At 34.7% G+C, this 16198-nt stretch overlaps 1 protein-coding gene across 3 annotated transcripts in view; it reads right to left on the bottom strand.

The window, feature by feature from the left end:
- LOC112044019 (uncharacterized) overlaps positions 1 to 16198 on the bottom strand; it is a 300955-nt gene that overhangs the window by 188821 nt on the left and 95936 nt on the right. For all 3 annotated transcript variants that reach the window (XM_052886228.1, XM_052886229.1, XM_052886230.1), the window contains exon 4: positions 15201 to 15284. In XM_052886228.1, the coding sequence (XP_052742188.1) occupies positions 15201 to 15284 (84 nt within the window). The remainder of the gene's footprint in view (positions 1 to 15200; positions 15285 to 16198) is intronic.

Genomic DNA, 16198 nt, shown 5'->3' with positions numbered 1-16198 from the left:
ATTAGTTAACATAGACCTTATTTACCGGAATGTATCACAAAAATCAATATATTCAAACTTACTCATCATCCCCATTATTTTCCAACATCATTGTAATCATTTAATGTAAAGGCGATGAGTTTGAATAGGTTGTTTTTCATTATAAACTAGGTGTAATGATATGACTAACTTCGGTTTATTGAATCAGTTTAATATAACATTATAGTAAAGTAGACAAGATAATAGAGAAATTAACAAAGCAATTATGGTACAGCGCTAAAAGTAAAAAGAATAACGCCGGTCCACAAATAATGAATTAAAGTAAAATGAATAAATTAACTTGAATAATTTTTATTCACCAAAAGGTAACTAAACACAGTTACCTGAGAAAACGAGATTAAAACCATTTGTAGACAAAATGAATTCATGAACCGCCTTGATGTGTACCAACTGAATAATACCTATTATTAATAAAGAACAATTTGAACAATTCTTTGGATTCAACAGTGAAAATATTTAAAGAGTTCGTTTGATAAAAACTTATTGAGAGAAAAGATCTGAATTTATTGATCGAAAGTCATCATCATCATCATCATATCAGCCGATGGACGTCCACTGCAGGACATAGGCCTTTTGTAGGGACTCCCAAACATCACGATACTGAGCCGCCTGCATCCAGCGAATCCCTGCGACTCGCTTGATGTCGTCAGTCCACCTGGTGGGGGGTCGGCCAACACTGCGCTTACTAGTGCGGGGTCGCCATTCCAGCACTTTGGGACCCCAACGTCCATCGGCTCTTCGCACTATGTGCCCCGCCCATTGCCACTTCAGCTTCGCAACTCGTTGAGCTATGTCGGTGACTTTGGTTCTTCTGCGGATCTCCTCATTTCTGATTCGATCACGCAGAGATACTCCTAACATAGCTCGTTCCATCGCCCGCTGTGTGACTCTGAGCCTTCTTATCGAAAGTAAAACATTATATTTTGAACTAATGGGGATGATGACTAGGTTTGAATATATTGATTTTTATGATACATTCGGGTAAATATGGTCAGTGTTAACTAATTTATACATAAAAAGCAAAGATTGTCTGGATATTTGCAAAACAAATGAGATTATAAAATTTCAAAAACTATTAAAAATATTTTATCGTAATTAGATGAAAATTCATACAGTTTTAGCTTCTTTACATTAAATGTGACATTTTTTAATATTTGAACTATAAGCATAAACGCACAAATAACAAAGATATTAGTAATTTTGTTTGAACGCGCATACAAATCAAACGATCATTACATTGCCTATGACGTCATTATTTCGAGCCATTTTGTATGGGGCGTTTTCAGGGATCCGCGGCAGCGCCGCAAATCTGACTCTTTAAATCCCTGTAGCTCCGAAAGTAATGATCGCAGATACCCTGTTCCTTTTACAAAATTGCTTTACTATTAGTATATTCTTAATTTATATACAATTTAAAAAACTGTCATCATCCCTATTAGAGTGATACTGAATATAAATCACAACATGTAGTTGATTAATTTGAACTAAGTTTTCAACATTACCCGAAGTAATCCGGCTACAATATGAAACACTGCAAACTATTACGTCAGTTATGATTACGTCATTTCTATTTATGGAAGCAACGTGTATCATCATCATAGTTTCAGTGCCCAGTAGTTTGATAGAGGATATTTTTTATTAAAATTCAACGTGATAATTAGTGTCTTGTATCATGTTTAAATAATCGACTTGCAAGCCTTGTGTTAAATTAATGAAGAATATAAAGTACCTACTTCAAAACGAAGTAGTTCAAGTTATTTGCAACTAGTGGAGGCCTGCGAATATTTCCCCGTGAAATCGGATAACTTTTTCCTTAAATCCTTGATAAAACCGCCTATACAGGGTGCTCGGGAGTATTTCCCATAACTTCAAGGTGTTGACGAGTCGATTTATAGGAGCCGAACTGCATTACTAATATTTTAACTAAAAAATAAAAAAGCTTTATGTTTTCATACAAATTAATTCAAATAATTCGACTATCCATGTAACATACGCATTTATATCCTTGCATTTTAAAATACGTTAAATTTGGCTACGTCATAATTATAAGGATGCGTATATTGGACACATTTTAAGATCTATTTACAAAACAAATATTATTTACCCCGAAAATATTAATTTTAGAGTACATGTTCCTTGAATATTTTTAATTATTTTTAAATATCGATAAAGAATATAGTCCCAGAGTTATGTGAAATACTCCCTAGCACCCTGTATATTGCTTCACAGTTTGTTTAATCTGTGTAGAAACCGCATGGAACTCCGTTGAGCAGTTCCGGAGATTAGCGCGTAAAGACGGCAACAGGTAAGAATCCAATCTTTTTTTTTGTGTTTTCTACTGTTTTTTTTTTGTCACCACAATTAATTTTTTACTTATGATATTCTTCATACATTTTTAATAGTGTTTTGTGTTATATTTTGTATTTTATAAGCATTGTGAATAATTTCAATAAATAAACAACATTACGATCTAAAACATACAGCTACTGATGTAGCGATAATGCTGCCTTTTTGTATCCTACTTCTTTTCCTCTGTTATTCAGTGGCGTGTTATTCTGTAGCTTGCCTTCGAGGGGCTCTGTATCAAAATTAGTTGGAGGGCTCGTCTTTTGACGAGCGACAAATCCCGAAAATGTCTTTAGCAGTTTTTTACATTTTTTTTCTCCGAGAAGCACCAGATTAAGAGAGATTGTGGATTAATATTTACAATTTTTTGTTTTCATTCTTAAGTGGCCCCTGCGGTCCGCGGGCTCCGTATCATTATGCTGTTATTTGTCTGTCTAGTTTGTAGTGTACAAATAAATTATTACTTAAATAAATAAAATAAATAAATTCTGCACGTGACCTGTCATCCACATCCTGCCGTGTCACTTATGCGTGCTACAGACCTTCAGTTATTTAACTATATCTATATTTTACAATCGTAAAGCTCCAAACTTATTTTAGTATCGAAACCGTTAATTAAAGTGTTAATGTTGTTAAATCTTCCAACAAAACACCCTTAACGATGTTTAGTAGCGCGGCTAAAAACGTTTTCAACGATTTATTGCTTACGACATCTTATGCGGCTAATTCAGGAGTAGTGATCTCGGTTTACAAACTATTCCGGAATTTTAACTCTTCAAATAGCAAAACTTGTTTGTTAAATAAGTTATTTTGTGTGTGACCACTGCGACATTTTTATAGAGTTGAAAGAAAAGTAAAGAACTACTAGTGATCCTACTAATATTATAAACGCGAAAGTTTGAATGTTTGTTACTCTTTAATGCCGAAACTACTGAACCGAATTAACTCAAATTTGAAATAGATATAGATTATAGCCTGGATTAACACATAGACTTTACTTTTTATCCCGAAAAATTTATAGTTCCCGTGGGATTTGTGTAAAACTGAATTCCATGCGGAGGAAGTCGCGGGCGTCCGCTAGTTAAATAATAAGTGGAAAACTCAACGATACTATTCGCTATTCGCGCAATTTCTATTCCCGTGGAAAGTAAAGCCTTTGTTACTCGTTAATAATGTAGCTTATCATTGGTGATTTTTTTAAAATCGATTTAGTAGTTTAGCTGTGAAAGCGTAACAAACAAAAAGCATTTTGAATATACATCTAAATTCTAATATTAATTCAAATGCAACTTCCCGCGGTTTTACACGTGTGTAGTTTCCTTTCTCGTGGAAATACGATGTAAAGAACGAATACGAATACGAAGTTATTTGCTAATAATCTGAATTTCCATAAGTGAAAGAATTTTTATAATCTAGAGCTAGTTTAGTTAACAAACAAACAAAAAGTCAAATCTTACCTCTTTTCTTTTATATATTACTTCTGTACACCCTAGCCTATATCTTTATAATTTTATTCATTAGTTTCTTCGTTAGTTGCCTGGAGGAGATCGCTTTTTAGCGATAAGGCCGCCTATTGTGCATTTTCATTTTTTCCATTATTTTTCTATATTGTATGTTTCTTTGTGGTATACAATAAAGTATATTTTCATTTCATTCATTTCATTTCTCTTTTAATATTAATAATTTAGATCAGTAGTTAAGTGTTTAAATTAAGATATCAGAAACGCAATTTGTTACTGACCAGACGAGGATATCGCATTTCGCTGCGCTCCAATTTTATTACGGGTGTAAATATGCTTTATTACGAAAGATGAAAGTGTAATTTTGCGTTAAATTAAAAGTAGATATCAATTTAAAAATCCCAAATTGGCCGTTAACCTGTTAGCGAAATTAATAAATAACATTTTCCTCTGTATAAATCTTCGATATTTCAGGTTAATTTTTTTCATTTGGACTTATTATTTGGATTTATGTTAAGGAGCATAAATGCAAACAATACATACTATTGTAATTATAAATAATGCTTAATTTAGTTATTAAATAAGCGACGCCCTCGATTTAATCCAAAAGCAAAATATGTGGTAGCAATGGGTAGCGAATTGTGATTAATTTATATTGACAGTAAGGAAAACTGTCATGCTTTTGTTTGTTAGATGGAAAATTTGGTCTATATTTAAAGTATAGCAAATTTAGCATCCCGGACTCCCATACTGTAAAGTCATCCTTAAATATATTTATTAGCAGAAAAGTAATTTGTTTTCAAATAAAACACAGGTTATGTGTACTGTAGTAAACAACACTGTATACACTACGGATTATACACTATAGGTATCCGAGCTCAGTGTAGCGAGAGAGATGGCTTAACGCCGGATCGAGTGGGAGAGAATCGCACAGTCAATTGCGCATGGCGACGCGTCGCCACGCCAGAGATCGGTTTTACGTGCGGCTATAGATGTTACACATCAAAACCTATCTCAGTTGATTCCGTTTCTACTAGTGCTAAGCTATGTGCACCAATGATCAAACGCATCCATAGCAACGTAGCGTGGCACATCTCTGGTGGAAAAGCACCCTATACACAAGTTAGCCTTTGACTACAATCTCACCTTATGTAAGTGATGATGCGATCTAAGATGGAAGCAGGCTAACTTGTTAAGAGGAGGATGAAAATCCACACCCCTTTCGCTAAAATAATACTAATATTATAGACGCGAAAGTTTGTATGGATGTTTGTTACTCTTTAACGCTACTACTGAAGCGATTTGGCTGAAATTTGGAATGAAATTAGATTTTACTCTGGATTGACATAGACTACATTTCATCCCGGATAAATCCATGGTTCCTGAGGGATTTGTGTAAAACTGAATTTTACGCGAATTCGTAAACGTCCGCTAGTACCTACGAAATAATATTACCAGTTTTGGATACACAAACTCAAAGCTAAAATCCTACACACATCTGTTATACTCATTTTATTTTTTAACCGACTTCCAAAAAGGAGGAGGTTCTACGTTCGGCTGTATGTATGTTTTTAAAAATTACCATACATACCTATTTGAAATTCTTGATAAAAACGTCACATAATCTTAAAGTTAAAAAATACGGCTTACAGTTTCTCTATTAATCTATAATAAGACCGATTCTTCCGCAGATAGAAGATAGGTACTAAAACACGTTATTTAGAAGTCTTATCCACATTATCGAACAATAGGTAGCGCGTCCATTAGCTAGGCGCCTGTCACATGTCTTCGTTGCCTTTAAAGGATGACGTCATTGAGTATTGAATTACATTGAGCTGTAGGTAATAATCTAGACTTGTTGAAGATATACCAACTATAACATTTATTGTTCTACAAAAAGTGATTTACGCCAAATGGCTATTTTGTTATGATCCAGCATTTCAAATTTATCTCTATCTATTTGTATCGTGATTAGTGTTTTCACGTTTGTGTGTGTGTGTGTTGTGTGGATTTTTCCGGGATGAAAAGTAGCCTATGTGTTAATCCAGAGTAAAATCTATTTCATTCCAAATTTCAGCCAAACTGTTTTAGTAGCGTAAAAGAGGAACAAACATACTTACACACTTTCACACTTACACACAAACTTTTGCCTTTATAATATTAGTAGGATAACAGCAACATTAGTATAAAAAGCCCAACAAGGTAACTAGAGCCTCCTTTTAATTAAAACAGAATTGGTAATAAAAAAACGCTATTATTATTTCGAATAATTCCGTATACACAAACAACCGGACAACGCCTTCACAGGATAATGAGATTCCCGAAAAGCTTTTCATTTCCACAAAGTGAAGCGATGGAAACAAGGAAGGAAGGAAAATAATGGGGTCCAATTAACCGAGAAAAAGCGGTTTGCATAGAGTGCATACCTTGAGACGATCGGGCCGTAATTAGTTGAAATTTATAGCATTGCTTTAACTACTACATAACTGCATTCAATGGTAAAGATTCAAATAAAAATTAGTGTTGTGTGAAGAAAAATAAACGGTGAATAAGGGGTTGAAAGCTTACTTTCGATCGAAAGCTTTCACGCGGACGAAGTCGCCGGCCGCTAGTATTATAATATAACTAAAAAATAATTATAATTCCGTTTTTAACCCATATTCGGCTCCTGCTGAGCACGAATCTCTTTCAGATTGACAGGAGTTAGGCCAATAGTCCACTACGCTTTCCCAATGCGTATTGGCAGACTTCACACACGCAGAGAATTAAGAAAATTCTCTGGTATGCAGGTTTCCTCACGATGTTTTCCTTCACCGTTAGAGATACATGATATTTTATTTCTTAAATTGCACACAACTGAAAAGTTGGAGGTGCATGCCCCGGACCGGATTGGAACTCACACTGGGCTATCACTGCTATAATTTAAAACTAATCAATTATTTATTTATTGAAAATTCAATTTATTTTAATGTAATTTATGTTAACATTTGTAATTAGAAATAAATTAAGATAAATCCATTTTCTTGATAAACCCTAAAAAAAGGTTAGATGCACTAAAACTTAAGGGGTTTGACCGAATTCATTACTTAAAAAAAACTTATCAATGGTTTTTACTAAATGATTCACCAACTTATAAGTTATACTTTTCGTGTAATGTTAAATTGAGTGTATCAATTTGTTTTAGTCCTTATTTGAAGCTTAATATCCATGTTGGCTTAATAACCTCAACCGTGGAACTTTGTTAACGCTTCGTTAAACGCCCGCCTTCACTGTTTATTTGTAAACATGCTAAAAGGGTTCTTGGTGAAGACTTGGGAAGATTTTTGAACTGTTTTACAAGGCACTTTTTTGCAATCAGTTTTCGTTTGGCCACGACTTAATACCGTTACGGTATTAATTTTTAGTAGAAATCTTACAAACAGTGGTTATGCTGTCAATTTAGCTATTTTCTCAACAAGTCTAATTTGATCAGGTTTTCAGGATTACTATGCCTAATCATAAATACTGGATCCAGTGTAATCAATAAAAAACCGGACAAGTGCGAGTCGGTATGTCGTGTTTTTTATTTGTTAACCACGATGATTAATTACGTAGGAGCAGTATAAAAAATACTATATTGTTTATGATTTAATTCTTCACAAAAAAACTACCAAATGGATTAGTTACAATACTAATCCATTTGGTTACAATTACAGTTAGTTACAATTTGACTGAAATTTGGAATGAAATAGATATTCTATTACGGCCATTTAAGGATATCCCGGAAAACGCGGACGAATTCTTGGGCATCTGCTTCTACATATTATTGTCAAAATTATCGCAAATATTGCATGTTGGGAAACCTTACAATCAATAGAAGAAATAGACTGACTTTTTATACCAGCCTAAATCAAGCACGACTTAGGTTGGCAAAGCCTTAAATCAGACGGGAATGATTGACGGATGAATAAAGGATAATTGCGTTATAATAAATCTTGCAAAGTGTTACAATGTAAGCGTAAAGGGAAAATTCTTGTTCGGGCTAGTAACAATACTAATCCATTTGGTTACAATTACAGTTAGTTACAATTTGACTGAAATTTGGAATGAAATAGATACTTCAATCACGGCCATTTTAGGCTATCTCGGAAAACGCGGACGAATTCCTAGGTCTAAATTATCGCTAATATTGCATGTTGGGAAACCTTACAATCAGAAATACGCCGTTGCAATTCCTTAGCGAAATAGACTTTTTATACCAGCCTAAACCAAGCACGACTTAGGTTGGCAAAGCCTTAAATCAGACGGGAATGATTGACGGATGAATAAAGGATAATTGCGTTATAATAAATCTTGCAAAGTGTTACAATGTAAGCGTGAAGGGAAAATTCTTGTTCGGGCTAGTTACTATACTAATCCATTTGGTTACAATTACAGTTAGTTACAATTTGACTGAATTATGGAATGAAATAAATACTTCTATCACGGCCATTTTCGGCTATCTCGGAAAACGCGGACGAATTCGTAGGCGTCTAATTCTACATATTGTTTTCAAAAATATTGCTGCATGTTAGAACACCTTACAATCAAAAATACGCCGTTGCAATTCCATATCAAAATAGACTGACTTTTTATACCAGCCTTAACCAAGCACGACTTAGGTTAGCAAAGCCTTAAATCAGACGGGAATGATTGACGGATGAATAAAGGATAATTGCGTTATAATAAATCTTGCAAAGTGTTACAATGTAAGCGTAAAGGGAAAATTCTTGTTCGGGCTTTATGGCGTCAAGAATTACATAGTTGAACATCGTACTTATGTAAATGGTCGTGTAACGTCTCCCAATTCACCGATGTAAGCGTGTGTTAAGAGGGGAGGATTTAGCCAACTTTTACAGCCAAATGTTACGTTTTGGGTGTAAAACTGTCATGGCGGGAAAACAAACATAACTGGACTACTACGACGCCCTGCGGTTTCACCCGCGTATTTTCTGTTCAACTCACAAATAACGTGACTTTCTAGTGGTACCTAAAATATTTTTTTAAAATTTGGTTAAGTAGATCCAGCGATAGAGGTAGCGATTACCCCCTGCGATACCACAAACTTTACGTCTCTATAATTTATTATAGATTAAATATTTAACGAGTAGAAATAGTTTCTGTTAACAAAAATATGACCGTATCGGATTTTCATAATTTTTCACACATTTTTCCTCCTCAAACATATAGCTTTCCGGTTCGGCTTACCACTTGGTGACTCATACCGATTAAAGCTCAAGGAGTAAAAGTATATCAATTCGAATTACAACTTAAGCAAAAGCTCACTTAAAAAGTGTTCAAGTGTTGTACTTTGTCAAAGCTTTCGAATATTGCAATAATATTTTTAGAATGTCTGTCTTACGATTAACATTAGATTTTTAGCATCAATGACAAAAGATGTGTTTCATAAATCAAAAAGTTGAATTAATACGATTCAGATCCTCTAGGATTTTCCTATCTTTAGAAAACTTAATAGAATACTTATATTACAAAGAGGAAAAATTTGATTGTTTGTTTGTATTGAATAGGCTACGAAACTACTGAACTGATTTAAAAAAATATTTCACTGTTAAAAAGGTACACTATCTCTGAGTACTATAGGCTATATTTTATCTCCATATTCATAAGGAAACGGATGTGAAACCGCGTGGTGTCTGTTAGTCTTTAATAAGAATCAAAGAATTTGAACTACTATAATTATTATATTCAAAAACAGACAATAAAAATATTCAAACAATAACCATTGTTGGGTGCACAGCTAGCTGAGCTAGCCATACTCCCTGTAAAAGTCTGCATTATTTACGTAGCGAGTTAGGTCGATATGTCTACTTTAAATTCATATTGCCGTCGCTCTTTCAGTAGAAAACTTTCCTCAAGCATTTTATAAAGCTGCGAATAACAAATCGCCATCAAAAAAGCAAAGTAATGCCAACGTATAACAGTTGTTCTACCGTTGAAACTGAATATGTTTTCAATTACGTTTTGAACGTCGTATTTTTAAAAAGAATCATGCTCATATATTCAAAACGTCTAGAAGCAAACACGATAGTGGAGAACAATGAATAATTTATTCTGCTCCTCAAAGTTTATCGATAACCTGACAAATCTTTGTGGCAAACAGCGCGCTTATAGCGTCTTTCCTCCAAAATACCTCCAACGAATTAAGAAATATGACGATTTATATTACTAGCAAACGCCACACGGTTTTATTAGCGTAGTTCCCGATACGGGAATAAAATGTCTCCTATGGTTCAAGGATAATCATCATCATCATCATCATTATCAGCCGATGGACATTCACTGCTGGACATAGACCTCTTGCATGGACTTCCAAACAAAACGGTCTCGAACCGCCAGCATCCAGCGGCTCCCTGCAACCCACTTGATGTTTTCGGTCCACCTAGTGGGGGGTCGACCAACACTGCGTTTTCCGGTGCGGGGTCGCCATTCCAGCACCTTGGGACCCCAACGCCCATCGGCTCTTCGAACTATGTGGCCTGCCCATTGCCACTTCAGCTTCGCGACTCGCTGAGCTATATCAGTGACTTTAGTTCGTCTGCGGATCTCCTCATTTCTGATTCGATCACGCAGAGAAACCCCAAGCATAGCTCGCTCCATCGCCCGCTGAGTGACTTTCAGCCATATAATAAGGCCATAATAAATAGTTAGCAATCAAGTCTCGGATCCGTAGGTCATCACTGGCATGCACGCACTGATCAAAGACTTATTGACTTATTGAGAAGAAATCGGAAATTTTGTTGTTTTTAGAATATCATTTCGGTAATTTTATTTTTGTAATTGGGATGAAGGGTGGAATAAGCATTAGGGTTGGGCAATTTGCGGGGCACGTCAATTCGTCTGGTGCTTGTTTACTCAATTTGTCCTTGTAAATCAGCCAAGTTACGGGGTTTCACAACTGTGAAAAGGGAAATGACAATCACAAACAATTTTTCGATTAGATTAAGTAATTATATTATACATAGACGCTTAATCTCTATAGTAGCGTTGATGAAAGATCTTCTTTTTTTTAATTTGGTTTAGAATTATTTTCGGTCAAAATTGTGGGAAATTCAGAGACAATTCCTACAAACATCTTCTTATGGGAAAAATACCAGACACATAATTATAGGTTTACAAAGGTTTTTATTATAAGTAAATAAGAATACCCCATTTAAATATTGATACATGGTGATTTTGTGGTGTCTATGAATGTATGCAAGATGTCACTTATATTTGAGTAGGTACTCTTCGTTTTAAAATACATAATTACATACTTCATACTACACAAGCATGAATATGTTGATATGCCAGTGTATAATGAATACAAAAACGTATATTTAGTCAGTTTCTGTTTCGTGAACCAAAATAAATAAAGACTCATTTAATTTTAAATACAATTTCACAAAAAAGTAGTGATATCAAAACGCCAACCACACAGGGCGATAAAGTTAAATTGTGGTGAATGTAGTTAGTTTTATTTGATACTGGAGAAGTATTTATTTGCGAGCGCTTCCCAGCTTCGGCGTGAAAATAGCATATACCGTGTTATCCCCCGACAAATAATATTTTCACCGAAAAAACATCCGAACCGAGTCCGCTTATATTGCTCGTTGAAAACATGCTTTGTTGAAAAACACGAATTCGCTCGCTCATATTGGGCATTTTCTAAAATGCTGTTATATTGTGTTGCGACAGATAATTGTGGCTACTTAGAGTAAAAAGCTTTTGTAGATTTTTAGACATTTTTATATAGATGTGCTTTTGATTGCAACTAACAAAAGGGTGGAGTTATCTGATTGTTTGACTTTAGTGTTCCGTACAAAAGGAAAAAAACGAAAGCCTTATCAGATCATTTTGTTTTTCGTCGGCCCGTCTGTCTGTCAAGACTCATGAAGTAGTAAACAAGTCAAAATTTTAAGTAAAATAAACTCGACCGTTTATAAAAAACGCATATTTCGCCACTCCAAAGACGTACCGCCAAGCAATGCCGCGTAAGAAATGTTAGAGGTATGGTAGGTATAGAATAAACTTGTCCCTCTTCCAAGTCAGCCCTCTTACATCTTAGACTGTATAGTCACTTAACATCTGGTGAAATTCACATAACATGAAAAAAAAACGGGGAAAAATATAGCTATTTATGAATGTTCTTTATATATACCTATATATAAATCCACAATCCACCCCCTACAAATAACATTCACGAATAACGCGGCAGGAAATTCACCCCCTACAACCTCACAAACTTCCCCTCTTTAAAATTAAAATATTAATATAGGTTTAACGAGTAACTAGATAAAAAAACATTTAAAATAACTAAAGCAAACAACCACAAAAATGAAACTCATCCAACACAAAACGGAATACGTAAGTAGGCGCATATAAAACCGCGAAACACTGAGAACTATATTTAAAATTTAAAAGACAACTTTTTAAAAGTCCAAGTTGACTGTAAAGTGATTTATTCAAAGAGATCGGCAAAAGAATTAATTACTTAACCAACTGAAAGTTGTGAAAGTTACAGACTACGCGAGATGCGGCGTTGGCACGGAGATATCTCGAGCCTGAGCTAATAACTCTTTGTAATTTTAAACTAGGAATTATATTTCTAGATAAAGTTTTCTACGTCACTGTTACTCATAATAAAAAAGATATGAAGTCATGTTTCTCTATAAATTAAGTTTCGTTAAGTACCTAAGTTTAATTTTCTACTAAAACTTAAAGGAAATGCTATTATAAAAGCTTGGAAATTTACTGAACACACAAGGTTTCACCTGAAAACCAGCGCCACAGCTCGCTGTGGCATCTTGCTGAGGAGGATACCTTTTTTGTCCACGACCAGATTTTTGTATATTCAGTTTGTTTCTATTATTACTAATGTGTGGACAAATAAAAATATATATTCTATTCTTTATAATGTAGGTATTTTTATAATATGAAAGATAGTAAGATAGTGCTAGTAATAATATTTTTCTGTGGTAGATTTAGGTAGGTAATTTAGTTAAATGTTATTGTTTTAGTTAGTGTATATAATTGTATTTGAAATAAATGAATACACAGATAAAACATAGCCAATGACACTTTTTTATAGGTAAAATATTTTTCATAATAGGTTTAGTAAATCCAGAGATTACCCTCTACAACACCACACAATTTACCTGTCTATAATAACTAGATAAACATTACAAGAAAAATTAGAAAGAAAAAACATATACAGACGAACGTAGAACCTCCTCCTTTTTGGAAGTCGGTTAAAATAGAGTCAAATAGAAACAGACAGACTAGACTTTTTATAAACAAACTAACTAACCCAGTAATCCTACTACTTATAAACAAACTAATATCAATTTGAGAATACCACAGAATACATAAACTGGCAAACATTTCCTGATACGCAATATCAGAGGACATAAAATAGATTTGTTAGTACAAAGTCAAAAGCCAACGTAATAGATTGCATTAACAAGCTCGCAATGTGTCATACCGTTAATGAAATTGGTCTACATTTAATTTCATTGTACCTAAACCAAAAGCGAACCCCATAATGAAGCTTTTGTTGGTAGATTGTCACTTCTGTACACAATATCGCAATTCGCAACGCAATAGACAGTGGACGGAGAGCCAGCGACTGCCAGACCTTCGTTATTTTATTAAAGCTGGAAATTTGTCAGCACATGCTACTACCATAGGTAAGTATTGTAGCCAATTATGGAGTTTGGAATTTGGCTTGAAGATAAGAATTTCAAGGATCCAGATTATAAACCGGACCAGACCGTCAGAGTATAAAGAGTAATTGTTTATTTTCCTTGGCAATATATTTATAGCCGAGGCGGCAAAATAGTCGCCAGTCACTACTAAGCTATGCAGCAATCCTTTAAAAAATACTATTTAAAATAAAACTTTAAGGGTTTCTTGCAAAGAGTTGCCATGAAGCTATATGTCTGCCAAATCTGGGATATAATTTCTTGCCAAGGAAAATATAAAAATACTAGCGGACCCGGTCAAGCTTTGCTTTGATTTATGTGCAATCCTTCCCTATCCCTACCTCTACCCTACACTTACTCTATCCCCACTCTGCCCCTAAGTTACCCCTACCTTACTTCTACCCTATCCTTACCATACCCTACTCTACCCCTATTCTACCCCTACCCGACCCCTACCGTTAAGATCTATAATTGACTCTTAAACGTTTGTAAGGGAAATACAAAAGGGATGTTTTTATGGCTTTCCAGGGAATTATTCTAATTTTTCACACTTTTTAAACCTTCCCTATGTCTCCACAAACATTTCAAGATCAAGATAAGATAAATCTGTTTAGACGTTCTCGAGTTTTAGACTAACGAACAGCAATTCATGCCGAGGAAAAACTATAAGACTTTTTACTTAATATTGAAGGTATGGATCCTTGAAACCTGTTACATTCCTGTTTCAAAGCCACCACAATCCAAACTCCATAGTCGGTTTCCATACTTACCTATGTTAGGAGCATCAGCTGACAAACTTTGAGCTTTTATAAAAGACGACGGTCTGGGGTTCACAGGCTCTTAGACTACAGTATATTGCGCATTCAATTAACATAAATTAATACTGTGGTATTAAATTGTTTGCAAATACAAAGTGTTAAAGGTTGACTCTGTTGTGGTGGACATCGTAACTACGAGTATGTATTACAAAGGTAATGAGGTAATTAATTATTGTCGCCTAATCGTAAGATACATAATTAATAAGGATTTAGTAGATACATTATTAGGAAGGTTTTCACTGCCATGTTGTTCCAGCTACTTTGGAGCACGAGGTTTAATTTTAGTCTTGGGTCAAGCAGTGAAATACTGAGCTTTATTTTTTTTTTTAATTTTCAGTGAAAATTCTCAGTCCGAGGAAATTCAATTTTTAGCTCAGTGAGAAAATGCGTAGGGTACCCCTAGGCTCGGAGAGCACGTTAAGCTGTCGATTCCGGTCGTTATCATATAGTGGTGTGCTCTTCATAGATGCATAAAACTCTGGTTTAATAAATTTTGTCCCTTAGTTTCACACCACAAAGTCCGCAATAAAAGCTATGCAATAGCTTAAAACCTTGTGCACGCCACTGTATATTATTAACTGATAGTGATTGTAAGAGTTTAACATTATTCATCATTCTGAACCCACCAACCAGCAGTGGGTTTGAACTCACGTATAAGAAGGGAGGCCTGGGCATGTTAGTAGACCGTTAACATATGGCGAAAATGATGATCAACCCTCAGGGTTTTTGCATAGAAAATAAGATTATGACGCCATAGCTGAAATTTAGCACATTGAAATAGGAATTAAAAAAAGCTGAGTCATACAAAAAGACTTTACCTGGATCATGATGAGCTGCGGGAGACGGGGCGGAAAAAGCACTGGAGCACCCGGCGCGACGACCCAGCCCTCCTAGCTCCGGCACTGCAAATTACAATAATATTATTGTACATAGACAATGGACAACGGGCACAAAATTATGAAAACTAAACTCAGGCCGATATATAAAGTGGAGTGGAATAGATAGAATAAGGACTCTATTTTACGAAAATAAGGATCGCATTATTGTGGGTATTGTCATATTACCCAGAACCTTGGATGCAAAGTTGTTATTGTGTTGATGTTAATATTATATTAAGTAGCTAACAGGGGCGAAGGTTCCTAACAACCTGATTCCTATCGGGTTACCTTTTAAAAATCCACAAGTTTTACGGACTTAAATAATTTAACGTACTCAGTCAAAACACATTCAGACTTAAAAAATCACATGAACAGGTTACCTTCGAAAAAAATCAGTCTTCGTAACTGGCAGCTAACATAGTAAAAGATAGTGAATTAACCGACTGGTTAATTAATAAAATCACAAATCGCTTAGCTAAGAAACTTGAAATTCATCTTAAAAGCTTTTCAAATCTTGTCTAATGACTTGGAAACTAGAGAGATTAAAAAAAGTTGCTTACTAGAGAAATTAATACTAGGAATTTTACGATCTTCATACAATAGAAATTGAAGTGTGCATTTCAACTTTTATTTCTATGATAAGCGATTTCTAGAAACCAATATCCCTGAACCTCGGTTCTTGGTAATAAACTTTAGCAGTAGGTAATCGTACTCGTATGTACACTTTGAATAAAATTTATTGTTTGTGAATTTACTTCGGAGTAACTAAGCTTTTGCCCGCGGTTTTATTTGCGTGCACTTAAACTAAACTTCGGGAACAGTAATAATGGAATTTTAGAACTAATCAGAACTTTTTTAATGCATAAGCCAAAGTTTTTTTCAATACCTTTGACAACGAGAAAGAAATAAAATGTCTATAAAATAGTAACCTACCTAGC

The sequence above is a fragment of the Bicyclus anynana genome, chromosome 16 (genome assembly GCF_947172395.1).
Source record: "Bicyclus anynana chromosome 16, ilBicAnyn1.1, whole genome shotgun sequence".
Lineage (NCBI taxonomy): Eukaryota > Metazoa > Arthropoda > Insecta > Lepidoptera > Nymphalidae > Bicyclus > Bicyclus anynana.
The sequence above is the reverse complement of the archived record's forward strand: the minus strand, read 5'-3'. Positions and strand labels throughout refer to the sequence as shown.